General features: G+C 41.9%; 1 protein-coding gene across 3 annotated transcripts in view; it reads left to right on the forward strand.

Annotated features, from left to right (window-relative positions):
- The window catches only part of atp2b1a (ATPase plasma membrane Ca2+ transporting 1a), a 165,258-nt gene that overhangs the window by 140,369 nt on the left and 5,505 nt on the right, over window positions 1–19,384 (forward strand). Inside the window, exons 7-21 of one of the 3 annotated variants that reach the window (XM_049566227.1) lie at window positions 69–107; window positions 2,939–3,094; window positions 4,497–4,711; window positions 5,024–5,266; window positions 5,355–5,596; window positions 7,815–8,052; window positions 10,232–10,411; window positions 10,497–10,584; window positions 10,683–10,789; window positions 11,656–11,847; window positions 13,995–14,208; window positions 14,304–14,515; window positions 14,640–14,747; window positions 17,592–17,780; window positions 18,363–18,452. In XM_049566227.1, the coding sequence (XP_049422184.1) occupies window positions 69–107; window positions 2,939–3,094; window positions 4,497–4,711; window positions 5,024–5,266; window positions 5,355–5,596; window positions 7,815–8,052; window positions 10,232–10,411; window positions 10,497–10,584; window positions 10,683–10,789; window positions 11,656–11,847; window positions 13,995–14,208; window positions 14,304–14,515; window positions 14,640–14,747; window positions 17,592–17,780; window positions 18,363–18,452 (2,513 nt within the window). Of the gene's footprint in view, window positions 1–68; window positions 108–2,938; window positions 3,095–4,496; window positions 4,712–5,023; window positions 5,267–5,354; window positions 5,597–7,814; window positions 8,053–10,231; window positions 10,412–10,496; window positions 10,585–10,682; window positions 10,790–11,655; window positions 11,848–13,994; window positions 14,209–14,303; window positions 14,516–14,639; window positions 14,748–17,591; window positions 17,781–18,362; window positions 18,480–19,384 lie in introns of all 3 variants that reach the window. The other 2 variants (XM_049566229.1, XM_049566228.1) reach the window with 2 other exon arrangements.

Raw genomic sequence — 19,384 nt, forward strand, 5'->3', positions numbered from 1 at the left:
TACTGTGTGTCACCCACCATTTGTATTTCACTGACAACCACTGACTGCACTGTGTTTTTGTTCCACAGACAAGAAGCAGGATGGATCTGTGGAAAATCGTAAGAAAGGTAAGTTGCTTGCCACACGCACACACATACACACAACTATATATAATTGCTGTACATCTTAGCGCCTACATTTATGCATTAGCCTTTAGCTGTATCAGTGTCTCCCCCACACTCAACGGCACATCAGGTCAAAGCCTCAATTTGTTAATAATTGGCTGCAGTGGTTTTTGTGCAAGTAACGAGGAGTTGGAATATTTTTGCATATCCTCGCGTCAGTTTATACTTGGTACTGGCTGTTCTTGCTTGTCCATTGTACTGTCTGGCCCTCCCTTCTGTCTCTATCTCCTCTTTTCTCGTCCTTCCCTGGCACATTGCGCTTTGAGCAGCAGGTGCTACTGAATCCAGTTATAGCGATTAGTGATGAGGAGATTAAAGCCATGCAACAATTCTGGGGCCAGAACATCTGCTTTCCCACCCATCTCTCTCTCCGACTCTCCCTCAGGCCCCCACAATTTGATTTCTATTGATGTCCCAATCCGAACTATTCAGAGTCAAACTGCCTCCGCAAAGACTGGGACAATTTCAGACTGACAACAATGATAATGAGGCTGTTTAGCGGTAACTCAGCCAGCTAGCCAGGCTTGTAGTCCTGCTGGGACACTATGATCAGTTGTGCTTGGGTCTGTGACCACAACCCTGGCGCTAGTCCCTGGTGCACAGATTCCCTCTGCCTGCCAGGAATCAACAGTAATCCTTTAGACTGAGATTACACAGGCCATGTAAGAGCAGAACAAGCCACAGTCCACAGCAGCTGCAGTAGCCCAGTGTTAATGCCCCTCCTCTTCCTGCTACATACATTCACACACAATACCATGCTACTGTCCACACTGTAGTAAACAGAGATTTTAGCAGTGGACAATGAAACAAGGGCTGCATGTGCTTATAAAAGGCAGGAGTGCAGAAACTACACAAGACTTGGAAATTGTAATAATACCAGCAGAAATGAAAGAAATGGAAAAGTGTACTGTAGCAGCAGTGGTAGAGCCTGTGCCCGGCAGAGCTAATGATTTTGTCGTGGTGAGTGACACGACAGAGACCAGCCCCTGCTGGCCCGCCGGCTGCCTCTCCTTCCTCCTTTGCCATTAGAGGCTTTGCGTTTCCAAGGTTACCTGGTTAGACGTGGGTTTGGGATTCCTGTCAGTTCTGCACGCGAGGAAGGGGGGGGGTCCAGAGGGATGTTGAGGAAGAGATGAAAGAGATTTATGGGAATTTAACTGGCAACAACTGCTGCGGTCGCTGTCGAAGGAGGCGGCGATTCCTCAGACAGATCCCAGTGCTGCTAGCCAGTTAACCTGTTCTTTAAATCTCTAGGTGGGAGTATGGTAATTACACTCCCAAATCTTGCAGCTAATTACTGTGCAGTCAGATCACTGCAAACATAATTACAGTGACATTTCCCAAGTTCCATGGCTAAAAGTGAAGCAATGCTTAAATTTTGAGTGATGTGACATCTCTGTTACTCTTCAGAGTCATTTGTTATTTTATCTGTTATCTTCAAATACAGTGCTTTGTTGTGTTACACTTGAAATATTACCGTAATGTAGCTGTCATGCTGTTCTGAAGGGTTTGTTGTGACTTGTTACCGGCCAGATCAGATAACTTCAGGATCGACTTTAGTCCAGACCTGTTGTTGATCAACTTCCTCTTAAAGGGAAACTTAGGTATTTTATCTTATTTATGTGTCTTATGTGACAAATGGAGACAACAGTTTTTGAAACTGGTCAAGTATTTAGAGAGCTGGAACAGCGAAACGGGCTACAATGTTATACCTACATGCAAATGTGCACTGTCAATTTAGGTCCATTTGCCACTGACAGGCTCAGATTGTCATTAAAAGTGTCTGATAACGTTACAAAAAAGGCCCTACAGTGAAGTGAAATGTTTCTCCTTTCCTTTCACCGGTCTGTTTATGTTAACCAAGTGTCGCTCAAGGAAGCAGGATATATTTTTGTGTTGCCTAACAGGAACCTGCTGAAAAACTGAGTCAGGCCAGTTTTAACAGTAACATACCTCATGTTACTTTCAATTTCTTTCCTGTATAAATAAAAATGAAAAAATGATGTAGGCGTGTTGTTCTGAAATCTTGCGAGAGTTGGAAATGTTACTGAGAGTTGGAGAGAGGAGTACCAGGAAGAGTTTGCTGTGTTGGAGTACAGACAGTGTAGCTTAGTGTTATCTAAAATATTTTCAAGGTCATGGCTGAAAAGCGAGATTTCAGAACGAGACTTCTCCTCGAGCGGCACTTGGCCATGAACACTAATAAACAGACCAGATTTGGTTAAGGTACATGCATAATTGTTCATAAGGATTGCATTGCAGCCTGTTTCATCACTGTGGCTGCAGCGGTCTCTCTTAATACTAGACCAATGTCAAAAATTGTTGTCTCCATCATTTACTCAGACACAACATGGGAAAATGGGGTCCAGGTTGAAAGATAGCAAAGTTCCCTTTAAAACAAACATAACAGAGAATATAGGGAGCTAAATATTAAAGCTGATGTAGTGTAACTTAAATAAAAGTCTGTTATTTGACCACATACAGTTAATTCATTCACTGGTGTAACAGCAGAGTTTGTATTTCACGTCTTGCAAATGTAAGCAAATAGGCTAATCTGTGGTGCCTGATTAAAGACTGCAGCTCTTGTGTGTTCTTTTGGTTATGCTGATTTGTTACAACTGCGAGACTGCTTTGCTGCTCTCTCCATAAATCCTGAAATCTGTTTAAATATAAAGATACTGCACACACGTGTTGCTTTGTATAAAAATCAGATTGGGTCTATTAAAAGTATGTGCCACACTCCATGCAACAACTTTTCTTATTCTTTGCTGCAGCTAAAGCACAGGACGGTGCTGCGATGGAAATGCAGCCACTAAACAGCGACGAGGGAGGCGATGCGGAGGAGAAGAAGAAAGCCAACCTGCCAAAGAAAGAGAAGTCTGTTCTCCAGGGCAAACTGACCAAACTAGCTGTACAGATTGGCAAAGCAGGTGAGTCTGACAAACTTGTAATTCTGGCATGGCTGAACGTCATGCACTTGTACTCTTGTATCGTCTAGCTGTTTCCTGTATCCTCTGTCCTAAGGCACTGAATTCATTAATCTAAAAATAAGGTCTTTATTGGAATTAAAATGTCTTCAGTCAATCCTGAAAAGTCTTAAAAATGCAAAGACTTTTGGAAGTGGAAGTAGGTTTTTAAAAATCTTTTTTGTTTATTTGTTTGTTCTTTTTGACGTTGCATTGTAAAATTTCAGAATAATTGATAACATCTATGATATTTTACAAGTTTTTCAAGTTACTGAATGCCTCTCGCCTGAACGTCACCCAGATCAGGATAGTGAAACCAAACACACTCATATTTTGTTTCTGACCGAAGCTCAGAAAAGTTGATCCACTGTCTGCTAGCTGGCTGTCACTGCACCCTGGATGACATGGGGAAGTGCAGATTAAATGTAAATTTGCTATTTAAAAGAGTTTTTTAGATTGGGCACAATGGGAATCAATGCAGCTAAAACCAAAATGCAGAGTTCAGGCCTTTTTACACAGATATTTTGCTTTAGAGCTGCAGCGAAGTCTCTTCATTACGCTGGCTTTACTTTTTTCCACAGAACCAAACGAGGGCAACATAATGCAGCCCAAGTATGTGTTTTTTTTAGATAGTGTGCTGGCATTGTGGAAGCAAAAGAGGTATGATGGGCATGACATGTCAGGTAGCACCATCTAATCAATAACAATGACAGAACATGGCAATAACAATCGCTTATTGTCCCTGTTATAATGGCAGTTGATCTCGTCCTCCTCGCGAACCTCATTTTCTCGTCAATGTTCAATGTTCTGCTTTTCCGCTCTAAGTTAGCTGCTAACTGCTGCTAGCTGTTTCTTAAATCTCCCAGCCGTGAGTCACACACATAACATGTCATCAAAATGTCACATATTTCCCATCCGTGGTCCTGTCCTGCTAGCTGTCCTTATAACGCAGATGTCCGTTCAGTGCTGTTACCATTTCTGCTGCCGGCTCAGAGGCAAGACAGCTCTGTCCCCCCATCCCAAAATTGCATCTTTAATACAGAACAGTGAGGTGGAATAACTTTGAACAGGCAGTGTAAAAGGGACTTTAGAAACACAGAATCCCCAAGAATGCATGAACAAACAGCAGGTTATTCCCAGTTCTGTTCTACCCTCATATTTGCCACAGGACAAAATGTTTTGTTACAATAAACATTTGGGCAAAATTGTCCCTAACCACCCAGTACTGATGTTGGGTTTTTTTTTCTTCACTTTTGGTTTGGTTTTTCATTTTGTAAAATTCCAACTTGTCTTAAACTATAAAAACCCTGTAAATGATATCCATATGACTGAGTGATCGTCCTCTGTTCTTCCTTGTCTCTCTCAGGACTGGTTATGTCAGCCATCACTGTCATTATCCTGGTGGTGCTGTTTGTAGTAGATACCTTCTGGATCCAGAATCTGCCCTGGGTCAAAGACTGCACGCCCATTTACATCCAGTTTTTTGTGAAATTCTTCATCATTGGCGTCACTGTTCTGGTGGTGGCTGTTCCCGAAGGCCTGCCGCTTGCTGTAACAATCTCCCTGGCGTACTCCGTTAAGGTAAAGTCCATTTGCCAATTGACCTGTGGTCAGTGCTGACCAGCTTACACTTTAGCCTATTAAAACTAGCACGCCAGGCTGTTAAGATAAGGAGACTTGGCTAAGTGATACCCTAAAGCTAAGCTATGATCCCATGTGCTGAATTTGTTTGCCAACAGAGGGTTATATCCAATCAAGAAACTATTGATTTCAGTCTTGTAGCTCTTACACATATTTCAGTTAAAGTTGTATTCATCTCAGATCATATACTGCTTTGTGATGCTGGATTTAGTTGTGCTAAGTCATTTGATATTTTGTTTCATTTTCCTACAGAAAATGATGAAAGACAACAACCTGGTACGACATTTGGATGCCTGTGAGACCATGGGAAACGCCACCGCCATCTGCTCTGACAAGACTGGCACACTCACCATGAACCGCATGACTGTGGTTCAGGCCTACATCGCTGAAAAACACTTCAAGAAGGTCCCCGAACCAGAGAACATCCCCTCCTCCACTTTAGACATGCTGATTCTGGGCATCGCAGTCAATTGCGCCTACACTACTAAGATCATGGTAGGCCTGAGACAAGCAATGTGCACCACGAATATTTCCTCATACGAATATTTACTCATACTCACTGTCCTCCCACCTTTTCCTTCAGCCTCCAGAGAAAGAAGGGGGCCTGCCACGGCAGGTGGGTAACAAGACCGAATGTGCCTTGCTTGGCTTTGCTAAAGACCTGAAACGTGACTATCAGGCCATACGCAACGAGATCCCCGAAGAGAAACTATACAAAGTCTACACCTTCAACTCAGTCCGCAAGTCTATGAGCACTGTGTTGAAGATGGCCGATGGCAGCTACCGTATGTTCAGCAAAGGAGCCTCAGAAATTCTCCTGAAAAAGTAAGAAAACGTTTTTATATTTATTTAAAGTTTTATATATTGCACTGTGTGGTTTATGCAGCAATCAGCATTAAGGCTTTGCTGGCACAAGTTTATTTTTTGTAAGGCAAGTGGAGGAGATATTTACCTGCCTGCTGGACAAGTGAAAAGTCATGAACCAAAAAACAAAACAAAACAAAAAAACAAACAAACAAACAAAACAAAACAAAAAAAAAAAACGTGTCTTGGGGTGACGGTGGCTTAGTGGATAGAGCAGGCACCCCATATTCAAGGCTGTTCCCGCAGCGGCCCGGGTTCAACTCCAGCCTGTGGCCGTTTGCTGCATGTCATTCCCCCTCTCTGTCCCCCCTTCACACTTTTTAACCTTATCAGTTAAAGGCAAAAAATGCCCTAAAATATATCTTTAAAAAAAAACAAACAAACAACAACAACAAAAAAACATGTCTTCATATTATCTGCCGCTCATCACTTGTCTTTAAGTTAAATGAATACATTCCGAATACTGATTTGAAACTGAGGGTGTGTATCCACATACCATTTTTCTTTGGCTGAAAAGCAGTGGCCAGGTGACAGGGGGTGACAGGAGTTTTGTTTCTTCAACAACAATATCTTGATGTGCCTGGCAGCTAGGCAGCTAACGTAACACTGCATTAACAGAGGGTTGACGTCACAGTTAACTCCAAGCAAAGTGTGCGGTGGTGGAAGCACAACACTCACCAGCATCATTTAGTTTCCAGCTGATCTGTTACCCCAAATGGGCTCTTCTGTCTTTATTGTGATAGTTTCAGGATAGACTAGAGCTAAGGGAGCTTCACCGCCTTTCTGAAGAGTTTTGATATTTTAAAGCTGAAGCTCTTGGAGCAGTCACATAAGAAAGCCAGAGCACTCGGAAAAGGATGCTGGGCACTGCACTTTTTCTATGTTTTGTCCCCACTTGGAACAATTGAAAAAAGATGCAGGTGCTCAGAAAAATACGCTATGTGGTCACAGGCCCTAATGTATTATTTTCGCACAATATGTCCAGCTCAGAATGCCTTGATAGACCAATCAGGAGTCGATCCAGGTATTTCGCTGAGTAGGAACCATTCTTAGGTCAAATATTTTACCTCAGAAAAACAGTGGTGGCAGTTTTGGTGGTGAATTGCCAGGGAAAGAACCAAGAAAAACAGCTAAGCTACAAACATAGCTAACTGGAGTGAGGGGGAACGTAACTGAGAGACAGCACGTGCGATCACTGACAGTGGCAGTGAGAAGCACCAGTCAGGCATACGTGACATAGCTGCCTATTTAGCTGATAGCTGATTTATAAATGATTATAGAAATAGTTACTAGTAAAGATTGTTTATTTGATTCATTTTTATGGCAAAACAAGTGAAATCATTACCTCCTTAACAGAAGTAATTGAATAATATGAATGAAAAACAAAGTAGAACGTGGCTGCTCATTGATCACCTGAAACAGATTTAAGGCTGCTTACCTGTCGTGACAAGAAATCATTTACACTTCTCTCCTGGTTGACAGCAAAAGGTGGAAATGTTACATATATACTTAAATAGAATTCATAAACCCTTTAAATGCCTTTGTTTGGCAGCATTCTGCACTCACACACGAAATTGAAAAAAGTAAATTATTATGTTTTTACCTGGTCAAGTAACTTTTGTGCCTTGAGAAGTGAAAAGTAAAGCAGCGGTTTGTGTTTACATCTTAATTTCCTTTTTGGATTTTACACTGAAGGGACGACGTCTCATCACTTGTGTCCACATAAATTATTCTACTCAACAAAAGGTTATTCTGTAGATTTTTCCACTTGTTCCAGCTGGCCAGCCTTTGCAGTAAATGATATGTGTAATGGCTTAAGCAGCTAAGAAGTTCAAGTGCATCCCACCCAAGCCCCTTACTTTGCGACTTAAAAACAGGCGCTGAGAAAATGAGCCGGTAACAACTCTGTAAGCCTCTTAACCAAGCAGGCTTCTTTTTAACCCACAGAGGGCTTAGTGTGACTTCTTACTTCTGCAGCTCACCATTCAAACGCTTTGTCTTCTCCTCTGCCGTTAACCCTTTATCTCATCAAAATTATTTTCTCCATTTACAGTTCCATATCTTTCTCCTCCTTTATCCATATTCCTCAGCTGTATCTCTCTTAATGCCTTTCTTCATCTGGATACTTTACCTTCTTCTCTACACTTGTTTATAAATATGTCCTCTTTTCACCTCCCAGGTGCTATAAAATCCTGACAGCAAATGGTGAGTCCAAGGTGTTTCGCCCTCGGGACAGAGATGACATGGTTAAGAAAGTCATCGAACCCATGGCCTCAGAGGGCCTTAGGACCATCTGCCTTGGATACAGAGATTTCCCTGCCACTGAGGGGGAGCCCGACTGGGACAATGAAAATGATATTCTTTCTGGACTGACCTGCATCAGCGTGGTTGGAATCGAAGACCCCGTGAGACCCGAGGTTAGTGACTACATGCGTTTGGACGCACATCAGCATAAGGTCACATCACAGCTGTCTTAATTGAAAGAAAATTTAATTGACAAATTTGAGTAGCCTTTAATCAGGTGGATAGTTCATAGTAGAAATGCAACTTGCGTGTAGGGACAAACGGGGTTTTTCCTGCTTAGAGGAATTTTTGGCACCCCACAAAGAGAGTTTAGCCAGCGCCAAAATCATAAAAATTTAGAATAAACAAGAGCAAGTCAAGTCCTTTCTGAAGGTGTTTACTAGCAGTTTGTCAAACATAAACTTAACACAATGTGTTTGAGTTCCAGCAGTCAGCTGGATAGACCTGCTAAACTACATTTTCTGACTGGGTTTAAAACACGCTGTGAAGCTAGCACTAATAGGAGAGAGCACTTCCTGTGATTTATCGAAAAACCAAACGGAGTATTTCCGATAGGTGAGAATGCTTCTGACACAGCAATCTCCTGTTGTGTGTTACATGTGTGAGAGTGCATTTAAGGGTTTCATTTACTCAAGAATAATAGACATTTTTGTTTTTGAAATGGTGACTAAATCTGGCACATTTACATGACTTAAATGATCATGTTAATTAATGCTCACTCTCCCTTTCTAAGTAAAATAAACATAAACATACAATTCTGTCAGATATTGTAACAGACCCATTGCTTTACTGTACCGTTACTGAGACATAAGGACAGAAAATGTCCCGTCCAGTTTGGCTCATCAGATACACATGGCCTCTCGACATGGTGACAGCTCAAGTGGTGCAGCTTCTGGTCACATAATGCTCCCGGCACCAGGAACAAATATGCGTAAATCTACTGTTATATACAGTTCAGTAGCACTCACTTTATGTCTATTCTTTCTGTGGCTATGTTGAATCATTGCTCAGTCAATCATTACATTATCCTTAATTTCTATCATTTGGGTATCAGTCTGGTGTTTTTATTGTTTTATATCCCAATTTGCCTGCACTCTTATTTTATGGCTGTGCTGTATTCCAATGTGCAGGACCCCAGGAAGACTAGAGGCGCATACATGTGCTTCTAATGGGGATCCTTGAATACACAATAAACTGTACACTGAGCAATCATGCTGAGGCCAATTTTGAGCCAGGAAAATCCCTGGAAAGCACGTGAATATTACTAACGAATTTCACAGACGCAAGTGCCATTAATAAACTGTTCAGATGGTGCCTAGGAGAAGACATCCAGCACTAAAGATAAATCCCATGATGGGACAAACTGCTTAGACATGGTGGAGTTTACAGCTTTTTTAGCTACACAAAGTGCAACTGGATTTTGGGCCTTACTGTTGTCTTTATCAGCTCCATGTTTTGTGCGAGCATCAGCTGCCCAAGGATCAGGATATGACGGTGTAGCAAGGCAAAATCATGTATACCTGATCTGAAGAGCGACACTCAAAGGCGGCATGAAAAGCCAGCCGTCGTAGCCTTTGCACTCAGTGACAAAAATAGTTGTGTCAAGAACAAAGAAAGAGAGTGACAGAGATGTTCACACCGCGGGTCTTTGAATGTCTCTTTTGGGAAGTTACAGCACATTTTGTACACAGCTCCCCCTATTCCTACATCAGAGAGGTGTGGAGGGGAGGGGGTTTCCGTAGCTCTCTGTCCATCCGACAAGCACTTCTGAAGAGGCGTACTGGCAGCTTAATGGGTTAGCTTGCTCCACTGGGCTGTTGAGCACCCAGGCTTTCTGAGTAAAGCAAGAACATTGACAGACAGGAGATGCTGCATCAGCCATTTTTAAACATGAGGAGTGGTTATGATATTGAGGCTTTTGAGGGAGTGGTTCCACAGTGAGACGACTAAATGGATGTTTGAAATAGAGCTGGGTCATTAGCTCGCTAGATGAACCACTTTCTCCTTCAGTCACTCATTTACTTTGGCTTTCTGCCATTTTTGTGCTCGGCAGGTAGCATACACTCATTTGCTGGAAACAAGTGCCTGTGGTTCGGAAGCTGCTTGATAATAGCAGTGAGAGTCGAGCGTACAGTCTCTATATAAATCTAAACCTAAACAACAAGATAAAAGCTGCGTAGAGCTGCAGTTTCACTAATGACCGCTTTACAAAACCTGAACTTTAATTTTAATATCCCCAGTGATATGCAAACCACGCATTTCCTCATTCACTGTGTTTCCACTTTCCCTCAGGTCCCAGACGCCATCAGGAAATGCCAGCGTGCTGGTATCACAGTGCGGATGGTCACTGGGGACAACATCAACACGGCTCGAGCCATCGCCACCAAGTGTGGCATCCTCCAGCCTGGAGATGACTTCATCTGCCTGGAGGGCAAAGAGTTCAACCGAAGGATACGCAATGAAAAAGGAGAGGTGGGCCACAGCACAAAAGTGTACCTCAGAGACTGTTGAAAGTGTTCTGTGTGGATTCTATTAGGGTTTTGTCTCATGTTTCTAGATTGAACAAGAACGCATTGACAAGATCTGGCCCAAACTACGAGTACTGGCTCGCTCCTCCCCCACAGACAAACACACCTTAGTGAAAGGTACGTCTGTCATTCTGGTGTGAGTAAAATATGTGATGTTAATTTATTGTTTTCAGCTTCAAGGTTTCACTTTAAATATTCATGTTTTACTTCTCTAGGTATTATTGACAGCACAGTGATGGAACAAAGACAAGTTGTAGCAGTGACTGGAGATGGTACTAATGATGGTCCTGCCTTGAAGAAAGCCGATGTCGGCTTTGCCATGGTGAGTACTGTCTTCAGAGGAGCAGCGTGAAGAATTTAGTGGCATCTCGCAGTGAGGATTGCAGATTGCAGCCAGCTGAAACTTCTTTCATTTAGAATTCTTCCAGTGTTCATTGTTCAGGAGATTTTTACTGGGAGCTAAATTATCCTCAGAGGTCTATTCCTCTCCCGCAGAATCATACCAGATGATTAAAACTGGTAATAAAATACTGAATAAAGCAGTTTTATGCTACAAATCAGTGTTTCTCTGATGCTTTTGAGCTTGTTGCAGATAGATAACCCAGCATCTGCTAATGTGTGCTCACCTTCTCTCTCTGGTAACTTAAGATCCAGACATTCAGGAGGTCTTTATCTGGAGCCCAATTTTATCCGCAGAGGACTCTTCCTCTAAAATAAACAGAACTTGCATTTAAAAAAAATCACCCGATGCTATTGTAGATGGGCTGCTAACTATGGTGACCAACATGAAAACGCCAGTGGCCCTATCTAGAGCCAGTATTTGGTTTGTCCGTTCTGGGCAACTGTAGAACCGTTGCAGTACAACATGGACGAGGATCTGCTCCCTGTGTAGAAATAAACAGCTCAATGTAAGGTAATGCAAAGATTCTTATTTTCAGGTGATTATACACTAAAAAAAAAAAAAAGCATACTCTTTAATAATCGTTAATTCAATTTCTGCCAATATATCCCCCTTAATCCTGCACACTGGACCTTTAATTAGACTAGAAGTCAAGTATAAGATGCTAACCTGGCAACAACCGTTCATTTGCAGTAGTTGTAGTGATGTAGAAACATTAGAAATTTATAATATATTGTGATCAGATGCCGAAAGATTCTTTGTCATCATATACTTTTTTTGGTCTCCAGGGTATTGCCGGCACCGATGTCGCCAAGGAGGCATCTGACATCATCCTGACTGATGACAATTTCTCCAGCATCGTCAAGGCTGTCATGTGGGGACGCAACGTCTACGACAGCATCTCCAAATTCCTCCAGTTTCAGTTGACTGTCAATGTGGTGGCTGTCATCGTAGCATTCACAGGAGCCTGCATCACACAGGTGAGAAATAACAGAGTCGGTTTCACGTTGATAAGAAGGCACGGGCCTGAAGGGGGTGAAACTGTGAAAGGTTTTATCTACTAGGTCACTAAAGGTTTGTTTTAAATCAACGAAGTTTTCTGTTCACCATATCTGTATGGAGATCAGGTTTATCATAGTTAATGAAAATGAAAACTAGCAGTGATATTTATTTTTTTTTTTTTTAACTAAAATAAAGATAAAGAAAAAACTGTTGCAAAAACTTGAAACCTAAATAAAAATTTCAATGAACAATGAAGAAAGCGACATGAAACTGAAACGAAACAGAATTGCAGGGGGAAAATCTGCTTCTGTTTTCTCCCTCCACGTGCTCTGTGCTTTACCACTATATCCTGTTCTGTTGGACATATTGATGTGGTTACAAAAGGTGGCGGCAATGCAACGTGTTGCGGATATTGGCGACAGTTATACCCCACAGGAGAAAAAAAAGAGGATGTTTGATGTGCAAGTGAGATTTTCTGAAAATGGTTAACGGTGCAGGTAAAAAGATACTAAAAAGTGTTGCCTTCCTGGGGCGCCTAGCAGCTCAGCGGTTAGAGTGGGCGTGTCATATACAAAGGAAGTGTCTTTGCCGCAGCGACCACTGATTCGATTCCAACCTATGGCCCTTTGTTTCATGTCATCCCCCTTTCTCTCTCCCCCCTTTCACACTAATAATCTGTCATGTCATATAAAGGCAAAAGTGAGAAAAAGTCATCTTCAAAAAAATCTGTGCTTTCCGGAACTCTGAGCTTGGATAAGGAATACTAGGTGCACTTGTTTTTTTTTTTTGTTTTTTTTTTTTTTTTGGTCTGTCAGTTGTCTTCTGATTTGATTTTGATCAGGTTGATTTTCGGTTTGGTTTGTCTTTGTTTTTGTCTCTTTTTGGGATTGTTTTTGCTATGGCTATTTGTAAAACAGAGAATATGATTGTTTTATAGGATATTTGGAAAATTACAAATAAAGTGTTCAAAAAAAAAAAAAAAAAACTAAAGCTAATTGAAAACTAAACTAAAACAAATTAATTACCTAAAATAGAAATAAATATGTACTGTATGCACCCCAAAAACCTAAATGAAAGACTAAGTAAAAAATGAAAAACAAATGAAAATATGGGAAATCTATTGGGGATCCAGCGAGGAAATCTGTGGAGAAACTTAGTGTCTGGTTTAATTAAAAAATATATATATAGAAACGTGCTGTGCACCTTTAAACTGTCTTAATTTTGTTATAAAGAGACCTATTGAATTTCCTCATGCATTAGAAATGATAAGCACCTGTGAAATTCCTTAATGATTTTTTAATTCATGTCTTTTGTAGCTGCCCTGTGCTGTCTTCTGCAGCCTAATGCAGTCATTACTGTCTTCTTACGTCTCTCTCCCAAAATAATGCATGTCTATCTTGAATACTCAACATATTTCTCCGACCTAATTGTCTTGATTTCCATAAAATCTCATCCTGTAACCATAACTTGTCATTTTTTATACCATTTGCATGCATGTACAGAAACCAAATGGCTGACACCATGCTGCGGTCAAGGACGTAATTCATGTTCCGCATGCAAATTGAAATATCTCCAATAGATGCCTTGGATTTTCATGGTGTTTGAGATTTTAAAGTGTGTGTGACAATAGCTCCTTTCACACATGCACTGCCACCCTGAACTTATTTGGACATTACCCGGAGGAGCTGTATGTGAGAACACAAATGTCCGAATCAGTTGGATTGGATGTTCAGTGGACTTTATCCTGCCAGCTCCCTCTTACAAAACCCTGTGTGTGAATAGAGCAGGTCATTGTCCAGAGAAGTCACAGCGAGTGAGTGGATGTGTTGATGACATTTTTATCATGTAACCGTTGCGAAAGCAGAAAAATACAAAAATTAGAGGGTGAAGAACAAGGGTCATTTATGAAAAAGTCTGACAGGAGAGGCAACAACATTCAGCAATGTCTTTTGATGAGGGTTGAAGCCTAAATAGTCAGACAAATTTGGCAAGACACTTTGTTGTTTATTTAATTACGAAGCAGCTACGTATATTGGTGGGTTATTTTTTATTCCTCACTCTCTTCCCCATCTTCTCAACCTAATTTGGTGCCTCTCTCTCTGTCTCTCTCTCTCTCTGCCTCCAGGACTCTCCACTGAAAGCAGTCCAGATGTTATGGGTCAACCTCATCATGGACACCTTCGCTTCACTCGCCCTCGCCACAGAGCCCCCGACAGAAGCCCTGCTGCTAAGGAAGCCATATGGCCGCAACAAGCCTCTCATCTCCCGCACTATGATGAAGAACATCCTGGGTCAGGGAGTGTTCCAGCTAATCATCATCTTCACTCTGCTCTTCGCCGGTAAGAAGCTTCACTGGGCGCAGTTCTGTATGTGCGCATGTCCTGGATAAATCCATGCGTTTATTTTAAAACATTCTCCCCGACTGCTCCTGCAGGAGAGAAGTTGTTTGACATTGACAGCGGCAGGAATGCACCCCTCCACGCCCCACCTTCTGAACACTACACCATTGTCTTCAATACCTTTGTACTGATGCAGCTTTTCAACGAGATTAATGCCCGAAAGATCCACGGTGAAAGGAATGTCTTTGAAGGCATCTTCAACAACCTTATCTTCTGTAGTATTGTCTTTGGTACCTTCATTATCCAGGTAAAGTAGTCTGCAGACTTGAGTGGCTTACATGTTGTGTTTTTGTGAATGTGCTTAGGGAAAAAAAGATGATCAGTTGAAAGAGACTTGCAATTAATTAATTCCTCTCTTCCTGCTCCTCTAGATCATCATCGTACAGTTCGGAGGGAAGCCGTTCAGCTGCGTGGCTCTGACCATCGACCAGTGGCTATGGTGCACTTTCTTAGGCTTCGGCTCCTTAATATGGGGACAGGTATGATGTGACTACTCAGCTGGGTTTCACCTTCACTTAGCCAGACAGATATATGGTATGACACTGCCCCCTTGTGTTTGAGGTGGTGTAGTGGATGTTTAACGGTTTCAGAGAGCTGTAACACCACAGTACATGCCACTGCTGTGAAGAGATGGATAAACTCCCAAATTTAAGATAAATACTGAATCAGTTTGTTACTAAATGATATGGTGTAGTTGTACTTCATTGTACATAGCTTCAGTCAAGCTTAAATTTGTCACAATCAAAGACCTTTTACATTTATGAAATCTTTCTTTGCCTTATTGTTGTTAAAAATAATTGTCTGTGAGATCGAAAATTTAGACTGCACACCACTGTTGCTGGCAATGACACAGTCATAATGAATGTTTGATGCAATTCTAGTTTGCTCCACTGCCCACACTCACTCTACAGAGCGGTGCACCTAATGTCATTATCCACTCTCCCCAATGTTTTTTGACAAGACACACATAAACAGGGCTGTGCTAAGTGCATAGACGTTTAACGAGCTGATTGTTTTGGAAGGACCAACATTTTTGGTTTCAAACCAGAGATTTTTGAAAAAGAGTCCTCCTGCCTTTGACATTAACTATGGTGCTAGCTTAAGAAGCAGAACTGCCCCCCAAGTTGCTGTATTTTCCACAGGCTATCAACACTGTGTGCAGTCATGCCCCAAACTGGCCTAAAATTCAGTGACAAAAACAGGAAATCTCACATGAAATAAGCTCAGTGTAAACTTAAAGGGACAGGTCACCCCAAACTTAAAAATGAATATTTTTCCTCTTACCTGTAGTCCTATTTATCAGTCTAGATTGTTTTGTTTTGGTGTGAGTTGCCAAGTATTGGAGATATTCGCCGTAGAGATGTCTGCCTTCTCTTAAATATAATGGAACTAGATGGCACTCAGCTTGTAGTGCTCCAAGCACCAGAAATATAAATTTGAAACTCAACAGCAATGTCTCTTTCCAGAAATCATGACCCGGTTACTCAAGATAATCCACACTTCTTATAGTGAGCAGTTTCATGTAGGAACTATTTTCTTGCTGTCAAACTACACCCACCAGTCGTATCACAGCACAGAAGGAAGTGTGCATCTACTCATGATTGAAAGGCTTCTGCACACGACAGTGAATATGTAAATATTAATGCCGTCTCCTTGGCGGGGCTGTGGCTGTGCTGCCTGCTCTCTCTGGTTTTACGCCAGGCTCGGCTCCTTTCAAAGACTCCTTGCGAAGCACTCCTCCAGGTTTTTTTCCAGACCTAATTGTATTGCACATTGGAGTTTTGCACAGCGGCGACCGGATCTTTGCTCTCAAACCACAAAAAAAATGTGATGGCACAACAGTCTCCTTCAGTACATTATTCTATGCTTTCTTTGGATTTTCACATTGGCTAGTCATCCTGTTTAATTTGTCTTCTGATTAAATCGGAACCGTTGAAACAAGTTGTAGGAAGCCTCTGCAAGTAATTGGTTGCTGGCAGACACTCTGTGCTGCAATGAAATGGTTAATCAGCAGTGCCGTGCACTGTAGAGCCGATGCACTGCTGGTTCTGCCGGCCTGAATAGAATATAATGTCTATAGCCTTACTGTTGTGTGTACAGCAGCTGAGTAGTGATGCGCAGGTCGACCCGTAACCTGCGGGAACCGCAAATGGACCTGCGGGTCGTGCAGCAGTGATCGTCTGTTAAATCGGTCTGTAAATGATATTTTGACATTATTATTATTATAATCTATTAATCTATAATCTATAATCTATTACTGTCATGGCATCCAAAGGTACTGATGCATTGAGCAGGTGACAGTCCGCGGTCGTTTTCAAAACACACTTGTGTCACGCATTCCAAAAGAAACTTGTTGAAACTTTAAACAATAATTTATTGTACAAAACGGGGGAAACAAACGTTGACAAAAACGGTTCCATAATTCATATTAAATTCAAAAGATAACAAAAAAACAGCTACAGGTTAGAGGGAATAGTGATGAAGTGGTAAAACTTGGCATTGATCCACAGCCTCAGACGGATGCGCTCAAGCGTGCCGTGTGCGCAGGGTCCGTTGCTAGGCGATACTATATTTTCACACTTTTAACAATGCAATTTAAAAGTTTTTGATTTTTATTGATAACCTACATTTACCATCAATATAATAATAATAATAATAAACAATTTAAAAAAATAGGTAAATAAATAAGCGAATATTGAATATCAAATTTTCATAACGAATACCTACCAATAGAAACGAATATTTGAATATCCAAATATTTGGGTACAGCCCTACTGCATTCTGGTGACTTTTAAAGAACGACAACAAAATAATAAGTGCACCGCATAAGCATTTTTATGTTCAGTGGATGTAATTTGGTTTAGGTTTTTTGGTTCATGACAGTGGAGGGATGGAGGCCAGGCTGTAGGCTTGATTTGCACCAGGGAAGCAGGAGGGAATCAGTGAATGTTTGCACACTTCTGCTTGAAAAATTACTTAAATGCTGAGTTGATTATTCATTTAAGCTCTAACTTGTTCTATTATTATTGCAACATAATGAAACACCTTGTCACCGTTACTTAGAACATCATTATCAGTTTTCAGTGACTCAGTTCTGAAAGCGTGCTCGTCTGTTAAGTCTCTAACACGTGGGATGTGCTTGGGGACCAAATGACGTCAAACCGTCTGGCAGCTAATTTTTCGGGGTCACTGACTGCTTAATGTCCATGATGTAACCCAGAAATGTGCAGCGGCCTGCCATAATGAAATGCCACTTTGCCTCGCTGAGGAGCTTGACATTATCATAAGTGGGCGCTGCTCATGTGAATCCTGATGTCTTCCAGGTTATCTCTACAATACCCACCAGCCGCTTAAAATTCTTGAAAACAGCGGGCCACGGCACCCAGAAAGAGGAGATCCCAGACGAGGAGCTGGAGGAGCTGGACGACATGGATGAGATCGACCATGCAGAACGGGAGCTTCGCCGAGGCCAGATCCTGTGGTTCCGAGGTCTCAATCGCATCCAGACTCAGGTAACAACCTTCAGACCGTCCCGCACACCACCGCACCCAAACACCAAGGGAATCAAAAGCCATAAACCCTTTAACTGTCTATTGCTCTTCCAGCTTAAAATCTATCTTTTGTTCTTTCTCTTGGCATTCTTAAAGAATGGCTTGTGCCCTAAAAACAAATCCTCTAATTTTCCTGTTCTGCTTGTGGGCTAATGCGGGTTCCTATGCCTATTTCTGACTGAGTCTATCTGCTAAATCAACTAGTTTGAAGGTACTGATGAGAAGCAATTGGATTGGATGGGAAGCACAATAGAACAGCTGGATGTTTTAAGAGTATTGGCATGGCTATAGCTGGAGGTATGGAGGGATTCTGCAGAGAAAAGAGTGAAAGTGAGTTCAGAGCTCCCTCCGATCAGTGCCTTTAAACCCAACCTTTTCCCTCTCTCTTTAACTATAATGCCTAAATCCAATTTCCAAGTGACATTTTTTCTATGGTTACTGGTGCCTTTTCTTTATTTTTCTCTCTTTTCTCTCTCCTCTGGCTGTGTTGTGTTTTATTTCCTCTGGGCTTTTTCTCCTGTCACGCTGTCTGATTCTTTGCAGATGGATGTAGTGAGTGCGTTCCAGAGTGGAACTTCCTTTCAGGGGGCTCTAAGGCGGCAGGCCTCCAACTCCAGCCAACAACAGCACGATGTAACCAATGTTTCTAGCCCTACACATGTAGCCTTTTCTACTACTACCACTACTGCCACTGCCGCCAACACCGCTTCTGCCACTGTGGGGTGTGAGTGCGTGTTCTCCTCTAGTGCATGAGACTTTTTTTTTTTTTTATCTCTTCTGTTCTTCTAACATCTTCCTCCTCCACTCTTCTTCTCACCTAACGTTGACACTTTTACTCTCATGCCTCTCCTAATGTCCCACAAAAAAAGACACCAAAAATACATCTTCCATATTGCTTTGATAACACTGCTGTATATCTATATATCTATATATATATATATGTATCCTGTAACCAGGTCGCTTCTAGTGTCAAGGTGTTTTCTCTGTGTCATCATGTTTTCTGTTCTGCTTCTGCTTTGGTCTCAGAGATGGAAAGGTTTACCTGTTATCTCGGGGGGGTTATGTGTACTATTTCACATAAAATTATATATTCTGGATTGACCATCACCAGGTTTGTCTGCAGCTGCCTCAGTCTGCTCTGTGCCCCTGTAGCACCCATGGGTCTGTGTCGCAGCTCTCTAGTCCCTAGCCGGGTAAATGTTTTGAGTATATGCCCATGATCACGGCCCAAAACAATAGTGACAAACCATGACACAGACCTCTGTGAGAAAATGTATCCGAGTGTCAGTGGATGTCTGTCAGTCACTGAAATAATGACCTTTTTCTTCTCCAGCTGGGGCTGTCTCTGGTGGGTTTGTTGTCCAAAAAAAAGAAGACCATGTGTAGAGAGAGAGGTTAGAAAAAAGTGTGCCTCGAGAAAGGGTGGCACAAAGAGGGTGTGTAGCAAGAGAGGGAGGCACAAAGTGTGTGTAGCGAGAGAGGGTAGCAAAAAGAGGGTGTGTAGTGAGAGAGGGTGGCACAAAGAGGGTGTGTAGTGAGAGAGGGTGGCACAAAGTGTGTGTAGC

This window comes from Epinephelus fuscoguttatus, linkage group LG22 (genome assembly GCF_011397635.1).
Source record: "Epinephelus fuscoguttatus linkage group LG22, E.fuscoguttatus.final_Chr_v1".
NCBI classification, from domain to species: Eukaryota; Metazoa; Chordata; class Actinopteri; order Perciformes; family Serranidae; genus Epinephelus; species Epinephelus fuscoguttatus.